Raw genomic sequence first — 12,401 nt, forward strand, 5'->3', positions numbered from 1 at the left:
ACATACAGTACAGACCAAAAGTTTGGACACACCACCTTTTCAACAGGACAATGACCCCAAACACACCTCCAGGCTGTGTAAGGGCTATTTGACCATGAAGGAGAGTGATGGGGTGCTGCACCAGATGACCTGGCCTCCACGGTCACCGGACCTGAACCCGATCGAGACGGTTTGGGGTGAGCTGGACCACAGAGTGAAGGCAAAAGGGCCAACAAGTGCTAAGCATCTCTGGGAACTCCTTCAAGACTGTTGGAAGACCATTTCAGGTGACGACCTCTTGAAGCTCATCAAGAGAATGCCAAGAGTGTGCAAAGCAGTAATCAGAGCAAAAGGTGGCGACTTTGAAGAAACTAGAATGACATATTTTCAGTCGTTTCACACTTTTTTGTTATGTACGTATATAATTCCACACGTGTTCATTCATAGTTTTGATGCCTTCAGTGTGAATCTACAATCTTCATAGTCATGAAAATAAAGAAAACTCTGTGAATGAGAAGGTGTGTCCAAACTTTTGGTCTGTAGTGTATGCAGTATGTTTTTATTTTGATGGCACAATGTTATCCTCAGACCTCTGGGGTTAGGGTTGTGATTCCCAACTCCTAAATGTTCTCCCAGTGCTTCAGGGGTTCTACTGGTTTCTCTGGTTTCCTCCCCGGACTAAAGACGCATGCTGTAAGCTGTTTGGCATCTCTTAATTGTCTGTAGTGTGTGAATGTGTGGCTGTGCTCTGTGATGAGTTGGTACCCCGTCCCCGATGTCCCCTGCCTCGAGTCTCCTAGAATAGACCGCATGTTCCCTTTGACCCATAGTTTCTCATATTTATGACTTGAATATAACCATACTGTCAACATAACATGGTAAATAACAACAATGATTAATTAATAATTAGTTTTTAATTCCACACTTCAGAGCTTCTGTACATCATCTAACGGTGTCTGGACTCCAGGTCCAATGCGGAAAATCCGGATCAGAGTTACTACCTTTGGCAGAGTTGTGAGTTTGTGTCAATGGTTTCGGTGTGAATACTTAAAGCTTTCAGCTGTCATGGTTTTGACTCTGTTGTTTCTCCTGACTGCTGGAGTCTATAGTTCCAGATGTCTGTTGTAGATGTTGGAAGATCGTTCCTCTCTCTTTAGGGCTGGGAAAGCTCTTTGCGGTGCTTGTCGAGCTCTGGCTCGACTCCTGAACTGACTGCTGATTCCCTTTTATCTTACTAGCTGGAGATAACCTCCAGGACTGTGAGTCTGTGACACCATCACTGTCACTCACGTCTTCTCCCTGTGGTGCACTGAGCACGATTGAAGGTAAATTGTTGGGAAAAGGTGTGTTTTTCAATTCAACAGGAGAAGGGGAGGTGCTGCTCACTTCACTGACGGTGGAAAGAGGGTAAAAGTGGGTGTGGGAGTTTAGTCTGGAATGAGTCTGCATCTTTTCTTCCATGCTGGGGTGAAAATGGAGGTCTGGACCTAAGGACAAGACGCTGGGGATGTCACTGGAGTGGCGCTTGAACGAAGGACGGATTTGCAGTTCCAATGGCTCCTGGACGCTCAGCAACCGACGCATACGGCCCAGTACTGTGGTCTGCCCCCGGAGGTTGTTGGCATTGACGTATTCGTTCTGCAATATTTCTGAGACACTGTAAAGGAAATATGACCCGCATCCTATTTATGATCTGATTTATTATTAACCTTAACAACCATGACTTGATAGAGCTCAGGGGCTTTGTGCACAGGAGCATTGTCATGCATTGTCAGGTAATGGTCATGCTTGCACATATTTCAAAGTTTGTGTGTGTGTCTGAGTGTGTTGGAGATTCCTGCTCACCCCATGTCAGTAGTGGATCCCAGGAATGACGGGATGCAGTAGTCTGCAGAGGCTTGGGTATACGGCGGACGTACATCAGGCTCGTTCCAATAAATATCTTTGGTCATTTGGGGAATGTTCATATGCATCTCATCCACTGCCATCAGAGACACCTATCAGCAATCCAGACTAGTGTCATTACCTTACAGCAGTTATAAAGCAAGACTTATCTGAAGCAAGGCTGTAAATCTGACACTTCACACGACATCGAAGGTACGTCCTTGTAACATACTTAACGCTCACAGTATTAATAACAATAACAATGTTAGAATGTAGAGTACATCAGACCTGCAGGTTCCTATCAATGCACCAGTTGGCCTCAAAGTCATCATCATCCTCTCCGAATGGGTTTATGAGCTGCTCTGCTACCTTAAATAAAAAAATATAATTAATTAATTAATCAATTAAAAAAAAAAGAATAGAATTCAAATACTGATTGTATGTTGCTGATCAAAAAGACAAATGCATCTAGAATGTCCTATTAAAAATATTACATTAAACCAAATCATTTCTTTTGTCCTTTATTTTTGACAAATTTTTTAAAAGCTTTCAATATTCACGATCAGATAACAGGGCTCTCAAGTTTTGAAGACAGGCAAGCGTGACCTCTCCAACACCCCCACCCCCCCCACACCCGCAATGGGAAGCGAGAGAGAGAGAGAGAGAGAGAGAGAGAGAGAGAGACTATATATAGCAATGCTATACTGTACAATATATAAACTATATATTTTTTATACACTGTATATAAGCTTTCTTTATATATTTGTCCTCCTGGCTATTAGTTTTCATCAAACCGACCATAAAAAATACCATCGCTAATTATTATTATCTATTTTTTTTGGTTGTTGCATTAAATCTTACCCAGATAGTGCTATTTTCTGATTGGCTATTGTGTAAGCGTCAGGCTCGACTAAGAACTCCAGGGGTGACGCGCTTGATTCCTGTCCGGTTCCATAGAGACAGCGGTGCGGACTGATACATTTTGGGCGCTGCGGCTTATTAAATATATGATAAATAGTCAAAATGTTTTTCTGCGTGAGAAATAAGATGTGTGGTGGAAGAGCATGAGAAAAGACCCAAATGCGTGACTGTCACTCTCAAGGCGTGACACTTGACAGCCCTGAGATAATTTTGCTTCTTTCATTTCATTAATGAATGCTTAAAATAAGCGGGTGGGGTTACAGTTGACAGGTTGACAGATCAAATCAGACAGGAATCGTCATGGACAGTGATGTTTGTGGATGAAATTGTGATCTGTAGTGAGAGTAAAGAGCAGGTGGAGGAACACCTGGAAAGGTGGAGGTCTGATTTGGAAAGAAGAGGAATGAAAGTCAGTCGTAAGACAGAATACATGTGTATGAACAAGAGGGAGGGACGTAGAACAGTGAGGTTACAGGGGGCTGAGGTCAAGATGGTGCAAGTGCTGTTCATGGTCAACCATCCAGTGTGACAGGGAGTGTGGGAAAGAGGTAAAGAGGTGAGCGCAGGCATGTTGGTGTGAGTGGAGAAAAGTGTCAGATGTGTTGTGTGTGTGTGTGTGTGTGTGTGTGTGTGTGTGTGTGTGTGTGTGTGTGTGTGTGTGTGTGTGACATAAGAGTGTCAGGAGTGTTGTGTGTGTGACAGAAGAGTGTCAGGAGTGTTTTGTGTGTGTGTGTGTGTGTGTGTGTGTGTGTGTGTGTGTGTGTGTGTGTGTGTGTGTGTGTGTGTGTGTGTGTGACAGAAGAGTGTCAGGAGTGTTGTGTGTGTGACAGAAGAGTGTCAGGAGTGTTGTGTGTGTGTGTGTGTGTGTGTGTGTGTGTGTGTGTGTGTGGAGTGTCAGCAAGAATGAAAGGAAAGGTGTAGGAGACAGTAGTGAGAGCAGTTCTGCTGTATGGGTTAGAGACTGTAGCAGTGAGGAAAAGACATGAGGCAGAGATGGAGGTAGCAGAGATGGGGATGTTGAGGTCTCTTTAGGAGTGATGAGGATGGACAGGATTAGGAAGGAGCACATCAGAGGGACAGAATCAGAATTCAAGAATCAGGTTTTATAATCTTATGTTGGAACTTATAATAGAAAATACTACAAAAATCTCACTATATTTTATATATTTTCTCTGAGACATTTACAGTGTATACAGTCCAGGGAAACAAGGAACACACAAAACAGCTGAATAAAGTCTTTAAACAGAGAGAGAAGGCTACAGCTCCATCTAGAGCCTATGTAGAACATCGCCTTTGGCATGTCTACACCATTGGTTACTTACAAGTGCACAATTGTGGATTACACTGGAAAAAGTATAAGTATACGGTATGAAAAAGTATACGGTGGGCGGAGTCACCTATTTGTGGATTCTTGTGCACGTCTTGACGTTAGAAATGTTTCAAATCCACAAATGCACAGAACGTGATTCACAAATGAGCAGGAAGCCATTCACAAATAAATACTATTTATAAATATTTTTTTTATTTGCAAATCCCATTTTATTTATTTGTGAATTTCATTTCTTTTTGTGAAATTTGTAAAAATATTTGTGAAACTCCTTATATTTATTTGTGGATCATAGTGTATTTATTCAGAATAACGAAACAATTCTGTCCCCACAATTCTGACCCCATATTCCAGCGCTGGAGAGAACTGAAGGAGCAGGAAGTCGGCCACATATTCACAGGTTGGAGTTTCCCGAGTCAATAACTCCTGAGCTAAACGCTGTTACTACACAAATAACACCTCTTTTCTATCGTAGTAATGTAGAGAGGCAGCTACAACCGCGTTTTGTGTAGTAACAGCGTTTAGCTCAGGAGTTAATGACTCGGGAAACTCAACTTTACTTAAGACGCCGAGGCGCTTTTTTCCTTCTCGATAGGTGAGTAACGTTGGTTTTGCTTTGTTACACAGAACTAATATATGCCTTTGTCCTTTACATGATTATGCTTGTGTGTGATTATTATCATTTTGCTTGTTTGTTTATCTACAATCGTATTGTTCTTCCCTTCAGCTATGATAAAGACACATTTCTTTCCAATAGTCGCCTGGGTTACGTATGTATGTGTGGGCGGAGCTATCAATACAGGGGTGGGACCTATTTGGGTTAGGGGCGTGTTTGTTTTGGTGATTCTATATGTCAACATTGGCTTTCAAACATCGGAGACCCTGCCTTTAAAATAAGGAAAACTGCGAGTGTTGAGTTCACATGCAAGTTGCCAATATCCCACACCTCATTTATCCGGGTACTTGAAGTGCACTTCTTCTTCTTCATCTTCTCAGAATTTTCAGTGTGCACACACTACTTACTATAAAATGATACTACAAAATAGTGTATAATAGTGTGTAAGTATGTGATTTGCCCGACAGACCTTAAGCCATCCAGAATAGAAGAAGAACTGCAGCAATGTGAAGACGGGCACATAAAGGTCAATGTCGTGTCCTTGGTAACCCTGAGCGGGGTCGAGAAATTGCCGGCCGATAATGCAGGCTAAGAAGAATGTGTAGACGGCCAACGTTACGACCTGAAGAGACAGGAAAGGCGTTAGAGATCTTTAACTACATGCAAATTAATGGATGTACATGAATGTATGTTTATCTACAATTATGCAATGCTTCTTAAAAGTGGCTTCGCTGAAAGCAGATGGCTGGATAAGGGCAGAATGCTGGTGTGTGACTTCTCTGGCTGAGATACATGGAGTATTTGCAGCAGATGGAAAAGTCGGGACTTGTTTATATGGAAAAACCCTCACCTGTGTGTAAACCAAGGGGATCCCGACCCAGTCATATCCAAACAAAGTAGAGCACCAGGTCCTGAATTTGTTCATCTCCTGAAGGAACAGACAAACAGAAAGGTCCTCATGGCTGCTCGTGTTCCAGGCTAATGTTAACATTGATTTGAACCTTGAAGATGTCCAGCTCTTTAGTCATCTTCTATCTTTAGATCTGTGCTCGGCTAAGGCACTAGTAATTTTATAAAGGTTTCCAATTCTCGGTAAACTGATTACATTAGCAATCATTCTTAGAGATTAGCATGTCGTGAAAAACCCAGGCCAATGGTTTAATCATGCACGTTGTTATCACAAACGAGTTCCTGGCATCATTCTACCTTTACGCTGTTGCAAGACTATTATTACAAATTCTCCTGCAATCCATCTTAGAAGATGTCAAAGCAGAGGATTTAAGAATGATCTGGTGTAAAAGCGCTACACATAATGCAGCGGTATCATGTTAAAATTCTTCCTCGATGACCAGACTAACCCCTAGGACAGCTGCATATCTGATGACTCGTCAGTCTGTTTAGAGTGTCTCTTGATTTTAATGTCTTAAACCAGCGGTCCTGACCAGAGAAGAACAGTGCAGGCTTACAGTAAGAATGGTCTGAAGATCCACACTGTTTTGTATTCGGCCCTCTTTCCTTGCCTTGGAGGCCAGATTGGTGAACCACACCGCAGGGATCCAGTATTTGAGATGTGGTGATTTGAGGTTCTCGAAGATTTTTCTCTCCTCTGATGTCATGAAACCTGAAAAAAGAATCAGATACAGAAGACAAAGTATTATTATAAAGTACCATTCCAGACCTCAAATGTACAAGCACTGGCAAAGCAGGGAAAGTATGTAGCAAGAAACCTCAACCTGGGTGGTTAAAATATTATATATAATGATGTGAAATGCAATAATGAAATGATGTAAAGTCAAAAAAGTAAAAATAAATCAGATCACTTCCACTGGAATGCCCAATTATTGCCACACATGACTAGCTGTCGCTATACTACAGTATATTGCCAGGTTGTTTCATGGAAGGCCCCAAATTCTTGCTCTTGCCCCAGTTGCTCCGTGATATGATAAAGCGCTGAAAGATGTGTTTTATACTTACCTGCGTCCACTACGTGGTCAATGGTAGGGAAACGCTTGTACACCGCAGTGCTCACTGAGCGGAAGATAAGCAGTGAGGTGAGGTTGACGTAGCGCATCAGCGTGCGCCGTAACAGCCGACCCTGTTCGTCCTGACCGTGAACACAGCTGGAAATGAGGAACATGAGCCGGTCAGGCCATGGCAGGTTCTGGAATTGATTCCACCAGCGGTTCACCACCAGCGTTACATAGAACCCTGCAAGAAAGACATGCTCATGATCACAGAGTGACGCTATCCGTAATATACATTACACCATATCATACAGTAGCTGCTTATGAGATACTGAGCATACTGTGATACACTAGAAACCTTTATTCTTATCAAGCCACAAGGTGTCGGGTTCTTACATCTGGTCAGTCAGAAAGTGTTGATTTGTTTTCCTTAACAGCAGCTATAGCAATGAGAACAAATATACGGTGCTGTTCAACAAAGAAACCTAATAATCATTGATACGATAACGTATCCTGTAAGGAGATGTTTGTTTATTATTTATAGAAGGTTTTTCCTCCACAGGAAAGTCTTTAGGGAAGAAAATGACACTGATCTGATCTGTAGTGACGTACTGACGTAATTATGTAAGTGATAAAAGGAACAAACTTGTTTTTGTGTTGTTAATAAACACACACTTTAAATGTCTTAAATTGTGGGCAAACTGCTGTAGTATAAGTATAATACACTTCAAGACATATTACAGTGTACTGTATTGCAGCACATTACAGCACTTCTGGTTGATTATATGTGTAATATTACTTAATAAATCGTACACGTCGCTCAGGCGGGTTGTAATCCAACATGTTTCCATTTTTCTTTTCTTTTCCCACAAAAGATTTTTATCCTTGCCTTAAAAAAGTGGTTATGAAATGATAATATTTCACACATCCTACAGGGACATCCTACAGGGACATCCTACAGGGACATCCTACAGGGACATCCTACAGGGACATCCTACAGGGACATCCTACAGGGACATCCTACAGGGTGTGAACAGCAGCAGCTTTACAGACTGTGTAATAAACTGAATTTGTGATTTTATTCTATATTTCTGCATACCATGCACATTTTAAAGCTGGGATGCCAGAGATGTATGCTAAAATAACGTTGTCTTCTTCTCATAGACCTAATACCTATAAAACATACAAATTGAATCTGTCATTGAATCTGTCCTGTGCACATCCATCACCATCTGGAACAGGAACAGACTGCAATGCACAGTAATAACAGCAGAAAATATAACTGGTGCCCCCCTGCCCACATCCCAGGACATGTACCATACAAGAACCAGAAACCGGGCAGGAAATTTCACCACTGACCCTTCGCACCCTAGAACACAACCTCTTTCAGCTCCTCCCTTCTGGCAGCACTACAGAACTCTGCTTACTAAAACTACCAGAAACAGGAACAGTTTCTTTCCCCAGACAATCACCCTGATTATTAACAACTCACCATAATTACTGTATATTCACTGCTTCATAACTATAAGTACTGCATTATCAGAACTGTCAGTCATCACATCATCTGTATATGTTACACACACACTACTGCTGCTGTGTATAGTGTAAAAAGCATAATATTGCTATTTGCACTACCGTGTACTTCTCACACTTTATGTACATAACTGATCTGTCATATATTCTATATTCATATTTAATACTCGTACTGTCTATATTGTATCTCATCGTCTGTATTGTCTTGTATAGTTTGTACATTATAGTGTTATTTATGTCTGTACTTTTGAGAGTCACAAACAACTGGAACTAAATTCCTTCTGTGTTTCAACATCAACACACTCGGCCAATAATCCTGATTCTGATTCTGAAATAAAAGAGCGATAAAGATAAAATACTGAATGCTGTAAGCAATCTTCTTACTTGAATGCCTGCTCAGTTACATACAGTAATATTTCTGGTTCTACTCACTCACTCACTCACTCAAATCAAGATCATTTTTTGGGTAAAACTTTATGAAATTCATATAGCATGTCTATACAAGCAGAGATTACAGCTAAAAAAAAAAAAAAGTAAAAACTTACCCAGCACAAATGTGACAGGGATCTGTTCAGCATATCGGTCACAGTATATAGACAACTTTTCAAACAAACGCTTCTGAGGATCTGTAAGCACCCATCTAAAGGTGGTAGAGAGATACGATCGGAGTACTGCGCTTACACCAAGTGATGCTTTTTAAACATACATTAGGCATAATTGTGATTATCCGTTCATTTAAATATCCGTTCATTCGTCAGCAGGGAGAACGACTGTACGTAGGGAGGCTAGAAATGCTTTAATGGTTATATCTATGTAAAAATTTCTAAAAAAAAAAAAAAAAACAGTAATATATGCTGGAAATATAGTTAATAATAGACAATTTCAACAGTTCAAACCTATTCCAGTATTCAGTCTGCGTAGAAGAAACAATTGTACGACGATACAAAAATGGAAGGAAAAGCTTTTAAATGTCTTGCAGATGTTGTGTACTGTATTACCTGTAGATGAAGCTAAGGACGTAGTAAAGAAGAACAAAAACGAGAAATTCACGGTAGAGGAGTTTGTAAATGCTGCCTCTCCACCTCAGGAGCAGTCTGTGGAAGCCGAAGAACGTGGCGTTGGCCACTTTACTCGAGTACGTGACTGTCATCTTAAATCAAATCCTAAGGTTTCCTGTGGTTAGCTTGTGTAATTTGGTGTATGTCTAAAAGTGATTTAACTTTGCGTTACAGAAAACACAGCATGCTTTGTGAATAGTTGGTTGTAGCTGCGGTTGAGTCTGAGGAGTAGACAGACAGATAAACAGACAGAAAAGAAAAACAGGCACATAGACATGGTAACAGAGGGGGGTTAGGGGTAGGGGAGAAGTGTCAGGGGTTAAATTACACAGAGCTAAATTTATCCTCTGTGTACGGAGTGAATCAAGTTTCTGATCTGATCTCTTGTGCAATAACACAGGGGACAGCAGGTACAGATGTAATTACATCTCGTTTTGTGGTTAAACAAATGCCATTTCTCATTAAAAAAAAAAACTTTCACGTTATTAATAGACGATATATAACATAGTTATAAACAGTGTACAACTTAAAGTGAAATAAGAAATAAGGCATATTTAAAAATACTTGTACAGGAATGTGTGCAAAAAGTGATGTGCTGTTGTGTTAAGTGTAGTAAAAGTAACAGTACAAAGGGAAGTGTGTGGGGTTTCTGACGTGCAGAGAGACACTGAGTCCTTATAGACTCCTATGAGATGTGTAAGATGGACATGCCGTAATGAGGAGTCTGATGGCTGGAAGGAAGAAGCTGCTCGAAAGCATCTCAGTTTGGGTTATCAGACTACAGAAGTGCTTGATTGATTGCAGCAGTCAGAAGGTTCAGATCGCAGGGCAGCTGGAGGCTTTGCTGATAGATGTGCCACAGAGAGGGGAGAGAAAACCCAGAGATAGATACACCACTCTCTGAAGAGCTTTGCAGCCTGGGTTTTGCAGTTTTACACATCGTGCTGAGATGCGTTGAGTTTTTTTTGGTTTCGAATTTTTCTTGCAATATTATATATTATACAGTATAACACTGCCTCAAACAAAATGAAGTCACACTTGATTAATGTGTTAGGCTACTATCTGATGAACCTTTAGAGTTAAGTCATAAAATCAGAATGTTTCTTGTGATTCGATTACATGCAGTCATCTGGACAGTCTGTCGGCTGGTTTTAAGCAGTTTTAGGCACACCTAAAGTAGGATGATCTGTGTTCGAGGTAATGTCGTTAAACAGGGTTCAGTAAAAGTTCCATTCTGAATACAAGCAAGCCTAAAAAAAAAACTTGGGAATCGTTCCTTCTCAGTGTACAAAATGTTGGTTCCATCATAATTCTAATTTATCAACGTTACCTCCAGTGCGATGCAATTTACAATAGAAATTGTTCTGTACTTTATTAGACACAGTGTGTGCAATTAGATTTGTTTAAAATGTATAACATGTTGTTTCCATTATTTGCTATAAAACAAGATATCAGCATATGCCTCCACCTTGTGTGTGTGGAGTTTGCATGTTCTTCCCGTCCCTCGGGGGTTTCCTCTGGGTACTCCGGTTTCCTCCCCCGATCCAAAGACATGCATGGTAGGTTGATTGGCATCTCTGGGAAATTGTCCGTAGTGTGTGAGTGTGTGAGTGAATGAGTGTGTGTGTGTGCCCTGTGATGGGTTGGCACTCCGTCCAGGGTGTATCCTGCCTCGATGCCCGATGACGCCTGAGATAGGCACAGGCTCCCCGTGACCCGAGAAGTTCAGATAAGCGGTAGAAAATGAATGAATGAATGAATGAATGAATGAATGAATGAATGAATTAATGAATATTCAAAGGTTGTTGTACAACATTAGAGATCTGCGATGATGCCACAGCCTCCGGTGTCCTGGAGCCAAGGAAGAAATAAATGGCTGTAATTGCCTGGGTGGTTAGGGTCTATTCTCTCTACCTCATCAATCAAAGTGACACTAGCCAGTCGTGGCTGTCTATGAAAAAGGGTAAGTAGCACTTTTCTCACAGGGTGTTATACTGTGTTGTAATGCAGAATGAGCAATTCAAAAAGATGTGATTAGCTGACTTCACATTTCTGTGATGTACACGTCAGCCTTCATCCTTAAGATGTGTGCGTTAGGGTGCAGGTGATCAAACTGGGTGAAATATATCTATTATGTATCTTATGCACTACAAACTTTTACCTGATTAGAATTCTGTATGTATGAATTCTTTTTATTTTTATTATTCTATTGAATGTATAATTATCTTTGATGTTAATTTAAGTTGACTTAGGTCTCCTGTGTAGAAAATGGCCAAGGATCTGTGTTTAACTTGCTCATCGGTTTAAAATGGCCTAGGAACCGCCACCGTGCTTTGTACCGCTACAGACCTATTATTCCCAGGTAATAAACCCAGATCCTGATACCTTTGTTAAATCAGGAAACAACATATTTTTCTAGGACGCTCAGGAAACATTCAAGTGGGACAGTTTGCTAACTGAGTCAGGAATACAGATCACTTAAAAATATCATTTCAAAACTCTCAACACTTTCCCTGTTCACAGAACTTCATTTCAATTCAGTTCAATTCGTATTTATTTGTATGGCGCTTCTAACGACTGACATCGTCTCAAAGCGGCTTTACAGAACATAAACATAGAACAAAAGGTTACTATAAAGAATAAAGATTAATAGAATACAAAATTCAAGATTAATATTAGATATATTTAAATGTGTTTGTATTTATCCCCAATGAGCAAGTCTGAGGTGACTCAGGTGACCGTGGTGAGGAAAAACTGCCTTTGAAGGTAAAGGAAGAAACCTTGAGAGGAACCAGACTCAAAGGGGAACCTCATCCTCATTTGTGAAGGTTTAAATTATTCCCTCGAAGGAACCAAGTTGCTGAAGTGTAGCGCTTCTAACAGTGGACATAATACATTAAACATAATACAAGACGTTTAATAGTATACAAAGATTAATATTATACAAAAAATCACGATTAATTGACTTATATTTAAATGTGTTTGTATTTATCCCCAGTGAACAAGTCTGAGGTGACTGAGGGGAGATGAGTTGGTGAGGAAAAACTCCCTTAGATGGAAGAGGAAGAAACCTTGAGAGGAACCAGACACAAAAGTGAACCTCATCCTTATGTGGGTGA

At 40.6% G+C, this 12,401-nt stretch overlaps 1 protein-coding gene across 2 annotated transcripts; it reads right to left on the bottom strand.

The window, feature by feature from the left end:
* Window positions 1–430: 430 nt before the first annotated feature.
* On the bottom strand, window positions 431–9,548 carry LOC113645536 (bestrophin-3-like). 2 transcript variants are annotated; one of them, XM_027151181.2, is made up of 9 exons: window positions 9,223–9,548; window positions 8,770–8,864; window positions 6,702–6,935; window positions 6,194–6,348; window positions 5,578–5,655; window positions 5,197–5,349; window positions 2,152–2,232; window positions 1,825–1,976; window positions 431–1,636 (listed from the first exon to the last, which is right to left on the bottom strand). In XM_027151181.2, the coding sequence occupies exons 1-9, from the start codon at window positions 9,372–9,374 to the stop codon at window positions 1,036–1,038; spliced, it is 1,701 nt and encodes a 566-aa protein (XP_027006982.1). In that variant the 5' UTR covers window positions 9,375–9,548; the 3' UTR covers window positions 431–1,035. The 2 variants fall into 2 exon arrangements, with proteins under 2 accessions (XP_027006982.1, XP_047659688.1); XM_047803732.1 differs by lacking the exon at window positions 8,770–8,864 and having other exon boundaries at window positions 9,223–9,360.
* Between the last annotated feature and the right edge of the window lie 2,853 nt (window positions 9,549–12,401).

Source organism: Tachysurus fulvidraco, chromosome 19, assembly GCF_022655615.1.
Source record: "Tachysurus fulvidraco isolate hzauxx_2018 chromosome 19, HZAU_PFXX_2.0, whole genome shotgun sequence".
In the NCBI taxonomy this organism is placed as follows: domain Eukaryota; kingdom Metazoa; phylum Chordata; class Actinopteri; order Siluriformes; family Bagridae; genus Tachysurus; species Tachysurus fulvidraco.

Bases quoted from the DNA above. Each gene is read 5' to 3' on its own strand.
- LOC113645536 (XM_027151181.2), bottom strand. From the start codon at position 9,374: ATGACAGTCACGTACTCGAGTAAAGTGGCCAACGCCACGTTCTTCGGC. The intron at 5,350-5,577 runs GTGAGGGTTTTT...CTGTCTCTTCAG, and splicing joins TCCCCTTGGTTTACACACAG to GTCGTAACGTTGGCCGTCTA. The intron at 1,637-1,824 runs GTGAGCAGGAAT...TTTCCTTTACAG, and splicing joins GGATCCACTACTGACATGGG to TGTCTCAGAAATATTGCAGA.